The sequence below is a fragment of the Eschscholzia californica genome, unplaced genomic scaffold, assembly GCF_041429995.1.
Source record: "Eschscholzia californica isolate CP2 unplaced genomic scaffold, dmEscCali1.0.p SCAF_5, whole genome shotgun sequence".
Classification (NCBI taxonomy): Eukaryota; Viridiplantae; Streptophyta; class Magnoliopsida; order Ranunculales; family Papaveraceae; genus Eschscholzia; species Eschscholzia californica.
Genome location: NW_028238472.1, coordinates 1340468 through 1359257, shown reverse-complemented (window position 1 = coordinate 1359257; position 18790 = coordinate 1340468). Strand labels below are relative to the sequence as shown.

Genomic DNA, 18790 nt, shown 5'->3' with positions numbered 1-18790 from the left:
CGTAGTGTTTAGCTAGAAACCAACTACGATTGTTGAATCACGAAGCGATTCGCGGCTAACTTCGTCTGGATCCTACATCGGGTTACACCGAAGAGTGTTGACTTGATCGGAAGATATGACTAGAGGGATGAAATATATGAGCATGTGTTGGACCCATAAATATGTTCAAAAGGCATAAAGAAAGTCAAGGCAAAGATAGTACAAAAGCTCGAACAAAGGGGTATTTGGGTCGGGCACTTAAAAGGGATTAGGCACATTTGTGGGGTCGGCCATGCTTGGCCGACCACACTAATAGGGCCGGCCAGATCTCCCCTATTAGGACTTAGTCTGACCGACCACATAGTTGTGTAAGGAAAATAGAAACTAAAATCTATTTTCCGAAAATCCTAAACCTCCTTCTATTTTGTCTTTTAGGAAACCTAATTAGGGTTGGACTCTAACTTTAGCAATTCTATATAAGGCCCTCATTAGAAGAAATTTAGGTGTGGAAAATTCTCAAAAGCTTTCTGACTCTACAACATCAAGTAGAGAAAGAAAGAGAGCAAAGTTCTCAACTATCTATCTAGTCTAAAGAAGAAGGTGTTATTCGTTTAACCACCATTAAAGTTCTAGATAAACTTGAGGAGGGAGATCAAGTTGATTACTCGGTGTCTCGAGTAGAGGAGCTACAATTGGAGCTCTTGGTCTTCTTATTCGACCGGAAAAGTTCTCAACTATCTATCTAGTCCATATTTAGCTTATGCATGAGATCCTGGGAATACTAGTGTTAGACATAAGATGTCTGAGATTCCGCGTAGAATACTAGGAGACACCATAATCCAACAATAATAGCTATAGTGGTTGAAGTGGTAGTGGTGTTGGACCTTTGGAGAAATGGTGATGGAGTAGGTTGGGATACGGTTGTGGTGGTGATGGGAATACAATGGTGGTGGTTGAGGTGGAGATATGCCGGCGGTGGTGTTGATATGGTGGTAGTCGTGACGAAGATATGGTGATGGAAATATGACGATGGTAGTGGTAATGGAGGTATGATGGTGGCAATGGAGGTATGATATTGGAGTTGGAGTGTGGTGGCAGATATGAAAGTATGATAGTGGTGGTGGTCGAAGTACATAAGTGGTGTTTAAGGCGTTGGGGTGGTCATGGTGGGGGGCGGTGGTGGTGGTGATGGAAGTGTGGTGCTTGTGGTGGTGGTGGCAGTAGTGGTCGTGGAGGCTTGGTGATGGTGGTGGAGGTGTGGTGGTGGTGGTAGTGGTCGTGGAGGATTGGTGATGGTGGTGGAGGTGGAGATGCAAGTGGCCTTGGTGGATGTGTGGGGTGGTGGTGGTGTGGCAATGGTGGTGGTTGATGTGTAGTACTGGTGGTGGTGAAAGTTGTATTGTAATGGAGCGAATGTAGAAAAAAAAATCAAGTAACATTACGTGTATGTGTCGTACTTAAGTAACTTAATTTTGAAGTCAAAAACAGAAAATTTGAACTTAAAAAAAAAAGTAGAATTTTAACTTCAGTACAGTCAGACGCGTTATCAAAGGACACCTACATAGATACATCTTGTGAGGCTTTCAAACTATGAGAAAACTGGCAACAATTTTCACCAAAAAAGAACACGGAGTTTCAAATATCATCTTGTGATATTCAATCATAAACTATGATCTATAAGTTCAAGATCTATCTTCTTAAAGATTCAGAAACACCATGACATCAACATTCTATTAGTTCTTCAAACATATAACCCATTAATTGAATCCAACAATATAATATAATATATACAAATCAAGGAAGAACCAAACATATTTAATCACCAGTTTTGTTTTTAATTGTTCCTTGTAGTTCCTATTTTGATCTTAAAAGATCGACAAGCAAAAATTCACAATACTCATTAGTTTTTCGTTAGTATAAACTAAAGAGAATATAGTATTTTACGTGTGAAAATTGTTCATCCATTGAAGAAACGTAATTTGTGGTTGATGATGTTTGTAATAAATATAAAAGTATTTTTAATCGATTGAAACGAATATAGACAAGGAATTAGACTTTACTATCACACTGATGACACCAAATGCAACACAATGATTTCTTTATCATAATTGATCGTTATATAATACAACTTTTCAAATGCGATCAAAACGGAACTGGAAATACTTATTACTCCTCATTGATTACATTAATATAAGATACATAATATTTCATTTGAATTGGAAGGAGAGATTTAGTTAAAAACCCAGTCTAGCTTCACTGCACGCATAAACAAATAAAACATCGAGTCAGATCCGTGAATATATCAAACAGAGTAAAGGTAAAAAAAACATCTGAAAACCAAGTTAATGTTTCGAAATCTTTAATATTTCGAATTGGTTCACTGACCAACTGAACCCAACCAAACCGAATTTAATCAGCCAGAGCTTTAATTGGTTCGCCTTCGGCTTTGGCCAACCCAAAAATGATCAGCAAAAGTCACACTCAACTAAAACATCTACAAATAAATCCAACGACTCAGACCATCGGGTCAACAACTCATTATTTAGGTGCCCAAAATTGTGGTCCTTGACGACATATTTTGACCTACGACAATGTATCACTTTTGTTAACTATCATAACAAAAGGTGGGTAAAGTATGTAGAGCTACCGAAATCCCAGACAAATTTGGAAGAGAATTTCAAATCAATGGCCAAGATCTTCTTGCAAATTGAGACACAAATAAAGAGATAGATAGACGAACCGATTCCAATTTTTGATTCCGAATTCTCTCTCAAATTTGCGTAAGAGAAAATCAAGGGCTTAATCATTTTCCAGAGTATTAATGTGAAAATATAAACTTACCAGATCTCTCAGCAGTTGAACAACTTTCATCACATTCTTTTTCACAAAAGCTGTTGCCATGTTTGAGGGCAAGTAGGCATGTCTGGTGGCAAGGTTCAAAGCATTTCTTGTAATCAAATTTGTGAGGAACAGTTGCTGTGCTTGGCTGGACCACCACAGCAAGTACCACAAGGCACATAACAAACATTGCTACCATCTTTCTTCCATTTGATGCCATCTCTTTATTATTCTTCAAGTTTGATATGTTTTCTTGGGTTTGGAATTAGAGAGAGAGAAAAAGTGAAGGCTACTAAAGGGGGGTTTTATTTGTATTTCTCTCTCTAATTCTTTTTCTTGCTGTGGTGGTGAGGAATGAAGATGATAGGGTCTTGTTTTTATAGCCTCAAAAGCATTAGGCTGGTACCTATAATAACGGGTCCAATGCAATTTTAATACCAATCATAAGGTAACAACCATTTTCCATTGTGAGAAACTAACAATTTAACTTTTCAATGGAAAGAAAAACTAACAAATTAAGGTAACTCATAATTGTTTTCTTAATGGTGTGGATCGGGTGGGCCCGTTACAACCTGGCCAGACTATTGAGACTAAGGGCGACCCATGGGCTACCGAACATTTTGGGTCAAACTCCCTTATGATGGGTTACAATGAGGTAGGGTAAAGAGGGGTGAACAAAAAATCTATAAGGTCAAAAGGACGTTTGTAAAAGATAAAATATGCAATGCCCCATGCCTTGGTCGTTATTTGCAGCATCCTACCTTTTAACACTTTAGCCCGACAAACACGAAATTTTCTTCTGGTTAAAGGTTTCAATGAGTCCACCAAGGTCTCGACAATTATTAAGTTTGAGTATATACGCACAGCTTAAGCTTTAGACATTTTCTCTCAAGTGATGTGGTACTTATAACATTGGTCCACACTACCATCAAGGTCGGTCCTACTACCTACGAATTATAAAGCAATTTTTAATTTTAGAGTCCTTAACATATATTCCTTCAACTGCTTTATAAAAATTTATAAAAAAAAAAATAAGTTTGTGGGGACTGCAAGAAACTGTACGGACCAATCTACTAACCCCTCTTTGGTGCTAACTATGGCAAATAAGTAAAAAAAAAAATAGACCTAAAAACTCAATCAAGGGGCCTTTCAAATTGGAGGCCCAAAGCCACCTCTTTGGTGGCTATGGGCCAGGGTTGGCCCTGCCTACCATTTGTAACGGCCCATGCTTTGCCAGTTTTCAACATTTTCCTAACTTTTGTGACCCAGACCCAAGCCCCAACGGGTGCGAGGTTTTATTTGTAGGGAAAGTTTCTCAAGCCAACCTAAAAGGCATCCAAACTTACTAAACTTGAACGTACACCTATTGTTGATTTAAAATTTGTCAATCTTATATCAGTCAGAAAAATGAATTCGCAACGTTGGATTTACTCGTGATTGATCAATCTGCTCCTTTGATTCTTGCTCTAGCTCTTGAAAATCTGTGAAAAATCTGTAAGGAGTTCGAAAATATCTCTGACGCTTAAAACAGTCAGATTTCCCTTACAGTTTACAGAATTGAGTATTGATTAAACCTTAGAGTTCTTACCTTGTTTGATGTGATTTGATGCCCTTTTGTATGTTGTTTGGCCTAATAGACGGCGAGGATGAGGCGGTTGAGATCCAACTTGTTGGATTGAAACTACTATTTCGTAGTTAGAGATTTAGAGTTTCTCTTTAAGTTTATCTCATATCGTTGATATTTAGGAGGTCCTCTATTTAAGGATCCTTATTAGATATCTTTCCAAGTCTAGGAGATGTTTCCTCTTTTTAAGACTCTTTAAGCGCAAGTCAGATAAATACTTAAGATCTTGACAGACTGAAATCTCTAATAAGATTCAGGATTAAGTCTGTAAGCGTGAGGCACACTTCAACCTTCCCATGTTTTAGGCTTAAGGTATGGGCCTTCGTCACGCGGACCCTTATGTACCTCACAAATCACAGGACAAACCTAATTGTATTTGAGGCAGGGCAGGGTTGAGGCTCCTAAGACGATCTTGCCAACCTCCCGATTTTTGGCTTAAGTGGAAGACTTGATATTCGGGCTCAGCGATCCTATTGCCTTGATATGAGTTGATCCGTTAGGTTTTTGGTTTTTTCATTACTTATTGATGTCAGTCAACTAATAACCATTTTTTGGATCATCACTTATATCAAGTTTTAGGTGTTCTTTATGGGATATTGAACTGTTACATCCCCCAACCTTAAGCAAAACCTTATACCCTTGAACAAAACCAGATATCCATTGACCTCAAAATATCCATGAACAAATGAAAATCTCCCTGTTAGGTAAATAATATCGTGTAGATTTTCGCTCGTTTTGAGTTAAGTCAACAAATTTTTTTTCCATTAATCTATTGTCATTTGATGGTAAAGTTACCTGTCTTTTAACTTACTCCCTATTTAACTAAACTCAACTTGTTTGATAAAATTCCTTAATTAAAAAAAACATTTTTGAACAGGAAATAGAAAGAGATCAAAGTGTTCGATGAATTTCTTCAATAAAAGAGAGTACCTAACTCAAATGCCCAAACGGAGAGAAGTATAAACTGTTTGACAAATCCACCTCGGGTAGGTGTAAAGGCGCCTCATCAGTACGAAACTATTGTTGTTACTGATAGCTTTGTGTCACTGCATCAGTAGCTCCCTGTCGTTTTTCATGTATAACCAACGGGAAAATATTATAGATGGGTTTTTCAAAACACAGGCACAAAGCTAGCGACATATACTGACAGAAACCGGTTAGATGCTACTATTGAATGTTTACACCAACCAGGCTAGTAAGTCTGGTAGGTGTAAACTTATATCTCTCTCCCGGATGGATAAAATGAGAGTTTTCAGAGAAAGAGGGATCTAGGGAGAGGGTTTCAGAGAAAGAGATATAAAATATAGAGAGAAAGAGCGACACATAGAAAGTTTTGAAAGAATGAGAGAGTTTTGAGTGAAAGATAGGGCAGAGTTGAGAGAAACAAAGTTTTGCAACGGAAGTAAAACAGATGGTGGTGGTGGTGGTGGTGATGGTCGTCTCTAATAGAGAATGAGAGATGGTTAAGGAGATTTTGAGGGCGAAGAAGGTGGTGGTGATGATGGTCGGCCTACATGAGGGTTTCGGTGAAATTTGGTCGATTTAGGTAATATTTGAACAGAAGATGCTACACCTACTTAAAATTTTACTTAATCTTTGACATGCTGGCTCACATTCACTAAAAGACAAAAAAAATTCAAAATTTGACTACGATGTGGACCGTTTTTACTAGGATGAGTCACAATGTCAAAAATCAAGTTAAAAATTCTACGTAAATATAACGTTTCCCTATTTAAACACAGATATTACATGGACTCCGCACTCCAAAATTTACAAACTCGGTCATACCATAGATAAAGACATAACATATCCCAAATGGTACTGGGTGTGGTCGAAGAGGAGAGCTCGATAAAGAGTATATATCTTGATAGTGTGTGATGGTCACTTCACGTTGGACCTGCCTGAAAGGACTTCAAATATTTCATCGGTTTAATCAAATATGGTTATTTGGTTCTTTAGACGTATGAAGTTCCCCGTGTCATGCTTATGTCGGTTAACGTATTTATTTAATTCATATGGTGTCTTAATATTTTATGAATATATTATCTTAGAGTTCTTTTTTTTTTTTGTTGAACATTATCTTAGAGTTCTTGGAAAGAAAAAAAAAAGATGGAAACCATTTCCTTGCTTACATCATTTAACCTAATCCACTAATGTTTGCGTTTGATAGCCCTCGATTTGGGTGGCGGATCATTGGACTTGCTTTCGAACTTAAGAACGCCAGAGTTTTATTAATCAAATTGTGAGCCTGATATCTTATTAAACCTAAATTAGTTATCATCAAAAGAATATAGATAAATTTTCCATTGATGGCACCAACCATAATACCATGATTCATTCATATGAATTGATTGTTACAAGACACAACCTTGCAAATATGATTTCTTACATTAAGTCAAAATACATAATATTTCATCTTAAATTCATAGAAGAGATTTAGTATGATCTTAACTGAAGGCCATGTCTAGCTTCACTGCACACAAATAAACAAATAAACAAAGAATTAGATTCAATAGTTTTTTCTTTCGAAAGACGCCATCTTGAACGAAAATCGTAAAAAGATGAGTACTTGAAATGCTCTAGGGCAATACATTCCTACATCGTGTCGTATGAGGACCATCTAAAGACTAGAAATAGACTTTGGGTTGTCACTAATTTTCACCTAAGCCAAAAATTGGGTCGACTCAAAAGTTGACAGAGTCGGCCCAAACAGGCAAAGAATCTTGGAGAGAGAAAATATTTGGAACATCTGGGCCGACCACATTTTTTGGAACAAGTACTTATATGCTGTCATTATGTATAACGGAAGGTTGGTAAAAGTTTAAATGTAAGAACACTTACATCCTTTCTCAAGAGATGAACAACTACCATCACATTCTTTTTCACAGAGGCTGTTGCCATGCTTGAGGGTAAGTAGGCATGTCTGGTAGCAAGTTTCAAAGCATTTCTTGTAATCAAATTTGTGAGGAACAGTTGCTGTGCTTGGCTGGACCACCACAGCAAGTACCACAAGGCACATAACAATCATTGCTACCATCTTTCTTCCATTTGATGCCATCTCTTTATTTTTTTTGATGTGTTTCTTGGGTATGGAATTAGAGAGAGAAAGTGAAGGCTAATTAATGTATTAGTTGGGGGTTTTATTTGTATTTCTCTCTCTAACTCTTTTTCTTGCTGTGGTGGTGAGGAATGAAGATAATAGGGTCTTGTTTTTATATGCCTAAAGTTTTCTAATTTTAGGGGATAGGTTGGGTACCTAAAATAATGGGTCTATTGTTACCAAACACAAGCAACTGCAAATGCTATTTTTAACAAACACTCTCATTTACATCGATTTACTATTATCTACGCGTTGAAAAGGTCAACTACATCAATTAAAGTCTGGAAAAAATGTCCAGATCTTAGAGCATCTCCAATGCAACACTCAATCTTAGAAATTCTGAGTGTCATCTAGGATTTTTAGAGTTTTTTCTTAAAACTCATCTCCAATGCAACACTCTATTTGGATCTCTAAGATGACGTGTCGAGGGTGGAATAGAGATATCTCAAGAGAACACTCTATTTCTAGAGTGTCCTCTTGAGATATCTCTAATTGTCCAACTCATCAACATTTGATTTTCAACCAATAGAAATCGAGTGTTCTATGTTTTCTAAAATAACTAATTATTTATTGACAAAAATAACTATGCTACACAAGTAAATAAGATAAGTTTAGAGTTTTGCATTGGAGACAAAAAAAATTGAGGATCTCTATTAAGGCTACTTAGGAGTGAGAAACTCAATTAGAACCTGACACATATGATGAATAGAGATTTTTATGAGTTTTGCATTGGAGATGCTCTTAGATGTTCATTATATATATATATATATATGTTTAGTTTGCTTAACATCATATTTATGCTGATGTGGAATTCTACAGGAACTATCATTTCATATTGGAGCAACCAAGTAAATTCTAACTAGCAATGGTGCTTGTAAATCTGCTGCTATGACAATAGGCGCTTTCGTGTGATAATCTCTTTATATGGACAAAAATAAGTTTATAACAAAGTAGCTTTATGTAGTAATGTTTATTTTATTTTTAAGTCAAATTTTAGATTGTTTAGCTTTGTCTAATTTGTGATGACTGATTCATTTGAATGAATAATTCCAGATGATTTTGGATCTATTTGATTCAAAAGATTCTAATCCAAACAAGTCAAATTCAAATGGTGAAACAAAACAAATACTACCTAACAATATGAACAAGGGCAACCTCGGTCCAAAGCAGCCAAAGCGATCGATTTAGACTCCACCGCAACGAATGAGATAATCTCTTTAGAATTTGTAGGCTAGTTTTGAAACAATTTGTTTTTTCTAAACAAAATTATAACATAGATTATATTTTTCTTTTTTGAATATAGACTCTCAAGAGTAATTACGTTGTTACATGCATGAGTATATCATGAACGTATTACATCATGAATTGAATGAGTTCAATAACTACCATCTCAAAGACATGTTGGGCCCTAAAGGACATTAAAAACCCTTAAGCTCATCGTATAAGGCATGGGAGCTCATTAATTTTTAAATTTATCTTATTTATGCTCCAGTTCAATAAATCACATATTTTTACTCTGATGGGGTATTTGGCAGACGAACATGATTTTAATTGTATCTTAAAACCCAAGAATTTAGATGATGTAAAGAAATCAAAGGTTCTCCTACGCGGTTTGAGTTGGACACTCACGAATAACTTTCCAATTTCATATAAATTAATGGGATATTTAGCATTTCGGTCAAGGAAAAGTACCTGAATTAGCGTTTCGGTCAAGAATTTGTCCGTTATATGGTCTGGTCACCCTTGACCTAGTTGACTACTGTCGGTCGTTAATAGCTGTTAGTCTGCGACCCAAATGTTAATGTCGGTACTTTACGTTGACCCTAAAACTAAATATCCTAGAAAAAAATTATAATGTCAAAATAAAAGCATATTGATCAATCGAATTCAAAAACATAAATGTTCATCGAATTCAATATGTCGATCATAGAGGGAACATGCTTTATTCTCCACTTAATGTGCGTCCTCAAATCATTGCGTCTTTTCGATTCAAAATTGTTGTACCCGTGCCTTAAAATATGATATTATTTTCCCGAAAATTCTATTTATCCCAAGAAGTTGTGGCGACATATCACTGGAGTATATTTTCTCACAATTCTCTCTCCAATTGCTCCACACTCAAGGGATATGCTTCCACATCGGCGGAGGGCTGGGGGAGGGACCAAAATGGAGGGATGAATAGAATTTCTCTTTCTTTCCCTACAAATTCTCTAGATCACTCTCTTTTTGTTCTCGTAACACTTGTTTTTCTTATCGTTGAACTCTTTATACTTTCCAAAATGATTTTTCACAAATATCACATGGACTTAATTTTCTTTCAGAGCGTTTGATACAATTGTCCTCTGGGAATCTCATTGGACGAGTTCTTACGACTATTTTCTTGATACAATGAAGGGGCCTATGCTAAGTAGTAGATCCATTAAATTGACCTATGCTAACACAACTTGTCTTTCCACCAATTGTAGGGCGTCGGTGCCCATGACTCTATACTTGCAGGTTCATCGGTGAGGGTTTGTGTCTTTCACAACACTAATGATGGTGGAAGAGCTAGCTTAGGACTAGGCTCCGCTCAACGTTTGATAAGTTCTCCATCGAAATGTGTACATCCCTGAAACCCACACACCTTTCACCAATTTCTCTTAAGACGCCCGTGTTCCAATGATTAAAAGGTAAAGTTAGTGTTAGCGTCAGTGAAAAAGTACCGACATTAACATTTGGGTCACAAACTAACGGTTATTAACGACCGTCTCTAGTCAACTGAGTCAAAAGTTAGTCTGTGACCCATACCCTATAACGAAAAAATTCTTGATCCAAATGCTAATGTCGGTATTTTTCTTTGACCCTAACGCTAAATATTCCTAACTTAAACATTAAACAAGTAAATTAGGCATAGTTTCAACAAAAAAAAAAAAAAAGTAAATTGGACATAACACAAAATTGAAAATTCATCTCCATAAACACAAACAAAGCCTAAGTTACATACAAACAAACAACCTCCAGAAATATGAAAACAAACACGTCCTTAACTCACAAACAAGACAAACACTAAAGCACTAATCCAAACATGGAATTATTCAAAAAAGAGCCATAATGATTCCATACTACACATACCACAACAATTACTCTCATACTCTCATCACATCCGTTCGATCAACTCTTCATTAGATTCATCTTTCCCACAGTAATTCCTAATTGCTGTAAGTTCATAAGGAGACGTATCAAGAGCAAGCCATTGCTCAACAGTAAAAAGTTTTTGTGAACAAGACTTATGGGCACCCGTTGTTGTTACTTCAACATAATTAACATACCACCCATGACCCGGACCCGACCCATCAGAAGTTAGGTTCATTGCGCACACCGGCGCACCTAAGCATTTACCTCTCCCACTAAATATATCTAAATTACCTCTTTCATAATAATCATAATTGGGTCCCATTAATCCACCCCATGCCTCGAGATTTGGAATATCAAAATAACGACCGTTGATATCGTAGAGTTTTAGACTTATGATTGAGTCGGTTCCACCTTTGATGATTGATCCGGTTCTAACATAGACTGTGTATACACAATCATCCTGCACAAACAAAAAAACACAAGAAAATCAAGAAATTGAGTTAGATTTACATAATTTAGATCGAATTAAGAAATGGGTAGGATTGAAAAGAGAAATAGAGAGGGAAAGAAGAAAAGGGTAGGTGATGGAAGTTTGATTGAGAGCTTACATAGGATTGAGAGAGAATGGAGAAGGAAAGAAGAAGAGAGAGAAAGAGGAGAGAGAAGCTATTGACTTGAATTGCCATTGTTGGTGGGTGGTGTGGTGGAGTAGATCAAGATGGGACTTGGTATTATAGAGATGAAGAGAGAGAAAGTACTAGAATATAAACACGTGTTAACTTTGATGATATGAGATATCAAGCGTGAGAACCGTGTGAGTCGTTAGATTAGAGCCAATTTGACTTTTTTGGTTTCACATGTGATGGTTTATGTGTATCTCTCTCTATATTGGTCATTTGTGCCATGAAATTCAATAATAGAGCTTTCTTTAGGGTATCTGCAGGAAATGATCAATCTTAGAGCATCTCTAATGGGACAATCTAACAAACACTCTAAAAGTCCTAATTGTCAAGGATCAATAGAGATTCTCTTTCCTAAATGTCAATATAGAGACACTTTAATTTTTGTTGGTCTCCAATAGAGATCTCTAATGCTATCGCTATGAAGTAATAATAGTGGGACCGCTTGGGGGTAACTTTATTGATTTTCTTTTTAGTTTTTTTTTTTGATGAAATGATTTTCTTTTCTGTTGAGAGGTAACTCTATTGATTTGAAACTAAAAAGAGTAACCAGGGGTCAAAGACATATATGAAGAAGAATAGGAGTGCAATTTATAATAAGAGACCAACCCTAGGTTAGGATGTGGGTTTTTTTCTCATTAGATGTCTCCTACAGCAAAATCGTATTGGGTCGGCATCCAGACATAGACAATTCTTACAATTTTAAAGCTTGGAATTACGTTCGGAAGATCTAATTTTAACCGAAGAGTGGGATATATTCTAAAACAAGACTTGTTATAAATACCTGACTATTATATAGGTATATACTTGTCTATGTAAAGTATGTCCATAAGTTTATGAGTAAGTTCGCAACTAAATATTTGTGTTTTGGGCTTTTTTTTTTGGAAATGTGTTTTGGGTTTGAAACTTATGATCTTTTTTCTTTTTACTGCTTTTACATGACAATTTATCTTAAGTTTGCTCATAGCCTCCAAATATGATTAATTCATTACTTTGGTTCCTCATATCGTCCAATATGTCATTTTGATCCTCTGGTTAACCATTTTATTAGTAATAAAGTTAACTCTATGTTTGTTTCCTTCAATTTTATATGTAACTTCTCTCTCCGCTTCTCTTTTTCTATCCCCCCCCCCTCATTTCTTCATATAAACGCCTCCAACGAAACTTTAGACAGTCTAATGAGGGAAGCACTAAGTCGGATCAACTGATTTCTAGATTTTTCTTTCATATGATCTACCCTTTCCTAAATCTTGAAGGGGGGGGGGGGGGGGGGGGGGGACTCCAACAAAGGCTTACCCGCATGGGACCTTCTAATATTTTGTCGAGGATCTCCACATTTTGTGTGCTTGGAACTTGTTTTTTCTTTTAGTACATAATCTATTCGTTAATGAATTGGTTTATAGAACTTGAATTTTACACTAGCCCTCTAATGTGAGTGTTTGTTTCGCCCCCCTAGTGATTGTGGTTTGATCAACTTTTGATGACAACTTCTGCCTCCACGAAAAAGGGAAGGATGCATGGAGATTGTAATAGATGGAAAAGGTGGTGCTCAAATTTTTGCTTGGTCCACCAATTAAGGTTCTCCCATCAATGAAATTTTCTTGTCTCCCTTAACAATTTTAATCTAAATGTGTATTTATCAAGAATTAAGTGTTTCCAATCAATAAGTCAATATGTCCGAGTGGTTAAGGAGACAGACTTGAAATCTGTTGGGCTTCGCCCGCGCAGGTTCGAACCCTGCTGTTGACGTTCCTTTTTTTTTTTTTTTTATTTATATGAACTTGTGTTGCAGATTTTAAGAATAAATTAAGGGTGTTAATTAAGTCTCTATCTCTCACTAATTACAATAGAGAAAATTATAATTTGGCTTAACACAAGTTAAAAGCATCTTTATTGATTTCTTGACAATGGAGACCAGTTGACATTCTAACTTTTTGTTGTTCTTCTTTTATGTAGTACTACACATTAAAGATCTCTTCTTGATTTTATTGGTTTTTTTAGTGTACCATCACCAAGCATGTTTTGAATATATTTTCTTTCATAATTATTTTAATCTCCAATACCTAACAATCTAGAAAAATAAAACAACATGTGATATTGATTCATGATGAAACAACAATCTAGAAAAATAAAACAACATGTTTTGAACATCTTTTCAGTCTTTAGTCGACAATTCATTAGATCAGAATGTGTGCATCTTATTGGCAACATCCCGGTCGATTAGATTCAACTTGAATTTTCTTCATCATATGACCAATGCACATTCATAAGTTCATCTACAACTCTAACGATTAGCTAGTTGTTTCAGTGTTTGAATGTACAAAATATAGGAGCTTAGCTTTGTTTCTTGTTTTACTTGAGCTATGACTTGTCTTGCCCGTAACCAGGGCCGGCCCTGACTTTTATGAGGCCCGAAGCGAACTTAGTAAATGTGGCCCCAAATTTTGTAGTATAGAAGTACAATTTTCCAATACTCCTATGCTATATTATTTCCAAAATTATCAATTTTCCAAAAGAAATATATCAAATATGTCAGGTTGCACGGGTTTTGCACATAGTAAAGTTTGTGAAATCTCACACCTATTATGCAACATTTAAACACATGTGAAATTGCACAAGTTAAAAAAAATAGTTGCATGAGTTTGCACAATGAGTTAGAAATATGAAAAGTATATACATGTACTTATAACCAAGGCCAATAAATAATTTGATCTAATTTCTCATCTAGATTGTTAATATCATTTTGTATCAAACCTTTTCGGAGGTTTGATCTTTTATATTGACTCAAACATGGAAACCTTTGTAAAGGGCTTCTCATTGAGATTTTGGACGAGAGTATCTTTTCGAGTTTTCGAGAACGAGTGGGATGGAGGGAGAGAAAGAGAAGGATTATACAGACATGGAGGTAAAGGTAGAGAAATGAGGGAGTGAGAGTGAGGGATGGAGGAGATAGTTATGGAGATGTGTGGAGATGAGAGAGTGTGTTTGCATCTGACTAATTGGAAGATGACCAAGAAGCACTTCATGTTGTTTGTGTCCGACTGATTGGTAAATGACAAAAAGGCACTTTACGCTGACAATCAACTTTTAGATACGAATATGACTAGACCAGAGAGAAACGATGAGGAAAATAGTTTGGAAAAAATATAAATAGTTTGGGGCAAATTTAATTGGAAACATAAACATGAGGGCCAAATTTTATAGTTGGTCACAATTAAGGTCAAATTCTTAAGATGGGATACAACTCTAGGGGCCACATTTAAATCAAACATTTCAATCAGTTAAAGTCGCCTGCACGTGAGGAACAAATGACATGGTGGGCGGGCCTATAAAAACAGTTTGGAACTTTGGCTTTAAAGTGGCTTGGACGTTATTCTCTTCTTTTTTTTGTAACCTGGGTTACTTCATTCTTCTTATAAGCACCTCAATGATACTGCCCAGGTCAAAAGAAACCAAATGTGGCCCCCAAAATTGGGTGGCCCAAAGCGAGGCTTTGCTCGCTTTGGGCCAAGGCCGGCCCTGCCCGTAACAAAGAGTAGTAATTGCTTTAAAAAAAAAAAGAGTAGTAATTGATACATATTGTTTTGATAAAGTGAAAAAAAAAAGGGTAAAAAATAAAAGTTGCTTTCAATGAGAGTTGAACTCATGACCTCCCGCTTACTAAACGGGTGCTCTAACCAACTGAGCTATGAAAGCTTGGTTGATCCATTGTTAACCTTATAGTTTTTTTAGGATAAATCTTTACAAAAGGAAGGAAAAAGGAAGATAAAAACGTCGCCTGAGAGATTCGAACTCTCGCGGGGAAACCCCATGTACTTAGCAGGCACACGCCTTAACCACTCGGCCAAAGCGACTCTTTTTGTTGTTCTGCTCTTCTTCCTACAATAGTATTATTTTACTTTAGTTAGGTAAAGAAACAAATAAGCTCTTCAACTTAAAAAAAAAACAAGAAACAAATAAGTTTCTCCTAGTTACTTTGCGATTTCGCATAATATATACACATAGTGATGGAGGAAACTAGGATTCGACATAGTAACTTTTAGTCTACAAGTTTGACCGACTCAACTACATGTTTGGTTCTCAACAAAAAAAAAAACTACATGTTCGGGGGTTCCGAATTAAACTTTGTTACTTTATTGATTAATATATCTTAAGGGTTAAGGTTTTGATCAAGTCTTAATTACCAAACATGTGTTGACTAACATACAAGATTGGATCTATGGGTTTCGTGGACATGGCGTGTTAGACCATGTGTTTTTATTATGTCATGTCAAACTGACTCATTTAACCAGACACAAAAACAAAACAGGCATGCTTCTACAAGACCAATCATCAGAGCTAAAAAGCACAACATTTGAATGTCAAAAGTGCGGGTCAGTCTAATTTGCAAAGCCCCGATCATGAAACTCCTTAATGTCAAAGCACCATGTTTGGTTGCTATAAGCATGAGTTGTACGTGGCCTTCGTGTAGTAGTTTGTGATATATACGACGATTTCTTTCCATCTCCGAGCGTCACCTTCCTAGTTTACATGGGTTAGCAATTTGGCATAAACCTCTATATACATGCCAACTTCTAAGGGTTCAGCCTCTATTAGGTTTGTTTATCGATTCGGATCAGCCAAGAGCCGCTCGGATCCAGCCCGTTTATGGCAGTCCAGTCTGGCCCGACACAACAAAACTCCGGTCAACTAGGCCGGCCCAGACCATTCTTTTTCAGACCGGGCTGGCCCGATAAGCAGCACTAACCTCTATATAGACTATGGGTCTAGTAAGAAAGAAAAGGTTGATAAGTAATTTCCCAGCCATGACCGTTACAACAAACAATGTCCTTTCTCACACCAAACGCACTCGGCTCTTTAATCGAATCGGCTGTGTTAACTCAGTCCTCTCGAATCGGCCGAGCCACTCATGCTCAGATACTCAAGACCCTCTCTTCTCCACTTCCATCTTTCCTATCCAATCACCTTGTTAACTTCTACTCAAAACTCGACCTTCTTAACTCAGCTCAACTCGTCCTCTCACTCACTCATGACCGATCTGTTGTCACTTGGACTGCTCTCATCTCTGGTTCTGTTCAAAATGGACATTTTTCATCTGCTCTTATTCATTTTTCTTCTATGAGACGTGAGTCAATTCAACCCAATGATTTTACTTACCCATGTACTTTTAAAGCTTCTTCTTTACTTAGATCTTCATTAATGGGGAAACAACTTCATGGGTTGTCTACAAAAGACGGTTTAATCTCTGATGTCTTTGTGGGGTGTAGTGCTTTTGATATGTACTGTAAAACTGGTCTTAGAGAAGATGCTCATAAGATGTTTGATGAAATGCCTGAAAGAAATTTAGCTACTTGGAATGCTTATATTTCAAATTCAGTGTTTGATGGAAAAACCCATGATGCAATTCGTGCTTATATTGAGTTTCGTCGTGTGGGTAGGGATCCGAATTCGATTACGTTTTGTGCTTTTCTTAATGCTTGTTCTGATACTCATGATCTGTTACTTGGGAACCAATTACATGGGTTTTTAATTAGAAATGGGTATAATGCTGATGTTTCTGTTGCTAATGGACTTGTTGATTTTTATGGTAAGTGTCATCAAATTGAGTTATCTGAGATGATTTTTAATGGGATTCGACAACGTAATGATGTTTCGTGGAGTTCTATGGTTGCTGCATTTGTGCAAAATGATGAGGAGGAAAAGGCTTGTTACACATTTTTGAATGCTAGAAAGGAAGGTTTTGAGCCGTCCGATTTTATGGTTTCAAGTGTTTTAAGTGCTTGTGCTGGTCTCGCTGGACTTGAACTTGGAAGATCTGTTCATGGTCTTGCTGTGAAAGCCTGCGTCGATGGGAATTTGTATGTAGGAAGTGCTTTAGTTGATATGTATGGAAAATGTGGGAGTATAGAGGACTCCGAGCATGCTTTTTATGAACTACCCACTAGGAATTTGATAACTTGGAACGCGATGATCGGTGGGTGTTCTCACCAAGGTTTGGCCGAAATGGCTCTCGAGTTATTTGAAGAGATGACGCAAGAAGTTCGGCCTAATTATGTGACATTTGTTTGTGTATTATCGGCTTGTAGTCGAGCAGGGTTGGTTCAGAAAGGAATAGAGATCTTTGAGTTGATGCGAGGGCGGTACGGCATTGAGCCAGGTGCTGAACATTATGGTTGTGTGGTTGATTTACTAGGGAAAGCTGGAATGGTAGAAGATGCATATGAATTCATAAAGGCAATGCCAATTCGTCCGACTGTCTCAGTTTGGGGTGCTCTGTTGGGAGCTTGTAGAGTTTATGGCAAACCGGAATTGGGAAAGATTGCGGCTGATAACTTGTTTGAACTCGACCCACAGGATTCGGGCAACCATGTCCTACTCTCAAATATGTTTGCAGCTGCTGGCCGGTAAGTTATTAAAGTTGAAAATATGAAAAGTTTTTACTTCCTTGATAGGTACATGTATAGGAACTTGTGTTTCTGAGATGGATTAGGGTTTTCGTAACCTTTCAGAAGTAGATAAATCTTGGGTGATCCTTTCCTTGAGAAGGCGGTTTCAAAGAGTTGGGCCCAATAGTCTCCCACAGAAGCTCAACATATAAACATGACCATTTGGCTTTTCTCTTTTATAGTTCCTGCAGTTAACTTGTTTTCGTTTTAAACATTGACATAGGTGGGAAGAAGCTACAAATGTGAGGAAGGAAATGAAGGATGAAGGAATCAAGAAAGGTCCCGGTTGTAGTTGGATTGCCGTGAAGAAAGTCGTCCATGTTTTTCAAGCAAAAGACACCACCCATGAGAGAAACTCCGAAATCCGGACGATGTTAGCAAAACTAAGAAGAGACATGAAGGCAGCTGGCTATATCGCCGACACAAATTTCGCTCTTTATGATGTGGAAGAGGAAGAAAAAGAAACAGAGGTATGGTACCACAGTGAGAAGCTTGCGTTAGCATTTGGGCTCATTTCTATACCTCCTGGTTTACCTATAAGAATCACTAAGAACCTTAGAGTATGTGGAGATTGTCATAGTGCTATTAAGTTTATTTCAGGTATAGTTGGTAGAGAAATTATCGTTCGTGATAATAATCGGTTTCATCGGTTCAAGGATTATAAATGTTCTTGTAATGACTATTGGTGATTATTCATTCATTTATCAAGTTTTGATTCTTTGCGGGATTCATTGACAATTTTTCTCGAGGAATAAGTGATAACAGGTGTTGTTTCTATAGGGTATGAGTTCAATTCTTTTGCTCAAACTAAATCCACTTCAGTCCGGATCTACATGGAGACCAACTCTGATAGAAGTTTTTCTTTGATACAAAAAGCTCCAAGCCTAGGCTCAAGAGCTAAAATCTTTGCTGTCCCAACTTATTCAATCTAATCTCTATAGACCTTCACCTCGGGTACAAGATCTCTGGGTCGATTCACAAGGCGAGAGAACCCCGCTAAAATCATGCC

The 18790-nt window shown here is 37.0% G+C and overlaps 2 protein-coding genes, 2 long non-coding RNA genes and 3 other non-coding genes across 7 annotated transcripts; 2 read left to right on the top strand and 5 right to left on the bottom strand.

Annotated features, from left to right (window-relative positions):
• Positions 1-2060: 2060 nt before the first annotated feature.
• On the bottom strand, positions 2061-3168 carry LOC147536034 (uncharacterized). Its single transcript, XR_015226196.1, has 2 exons — positions 2821-3168; positions 2061-2235 (listed from the first exon to the last, which is right to left on the bottom strand). It is a non-coding gene; the product is annotated as an uncharacterized LOC147536034 (long non-coding RNA).
• A 3572-nt stretch (positions 3169-6740) lies between these two features.
• LOC147536033 (uncharacterized) lies at positions 6741-7628 on the bottom strand. The gene is made up of 2 exons (XR_015226292.1): positions 7283-7628; positions 6741-6914 (listed from the first exon to the last, which is right to left on the bottom strand). It is a non-coding gene; the product is annotated as an uncharacterized LOC147536033 (long non-coding RNA).
• Positions 7629-10478: 2850 nt separating this feature from the next.
• On the bottom strand, positions 10479-11403 carry LOC147536032 (PLAT domain-containing protein 3-like). Its single transcript, XM_086642252.1, has 2 exons — positions 11264-11403; positions 10479-11115 (listed from the first exon to the last, which is right to left on the bottom strand). The coding sequence occupies exons 1-2, from the start codon at positions 11339-11341 to the stop codon at positions 10678-10680; spliced, it is 516 nt and encodes a 171-aa protein (XP_086498378.1). The 5' UTR covers positions 11342-11403; the 3' UTR covers positions 10479-10677.
• A 1599-nt stretch (positions 11404-13002) lies between these two features.
• On the top strand, positions 13003-13084 carry TRNAS-UGA (transfer RNA serine (anticodon UGA)). The gene has a single exon. It is a non-coding gene; the product is annotated as a tRNA-Ser (tRNA).
• A 1873-nt stretch (positions 13085-14957) lies between these two features.
• On the bottom strand, positions 14958-15031 carry TRNAT-AGU (transfer RNA threonine (anticodon AGU)). Its single transcript has one exon. It is a non-coding gene; the product is annotated as a tRNA-Thr (tRNA).
• Positions 15032-15107: 76 nt separating this feature from the next.
• TRNAS-GCU (transfer RNA serine (anticodon GCU)) lies at positions 15108-15189 on the bottom strand. Its single transcript has one exon. It is a non-coding gene; the product is annotated as a tRNA-Ser (tRNA).
• Positions 15190-16112: 923 nt separating this feature from the next.
• Positions 16113-18512, top strand: LOI1 (Pentatricopeptide repeat (PPR) superfamily protein). The gene is made up of 2 exons (XM_086640726.1): positions 16113-17739; positions 18005-18512. The coding sequence occupies exons 1-2, from the start codon at positions 16160-16162 to the stop codon at positions 18468-18470; spliced, it is 2046 nt and encodes a 681-aa protein (XP_086496852.1). The 5' UTR covers positions 16113-16159; the 3' UTR covers positions 18471-18512.
• Positions 18513-18790: the final 278 nt, after the last annotated feature.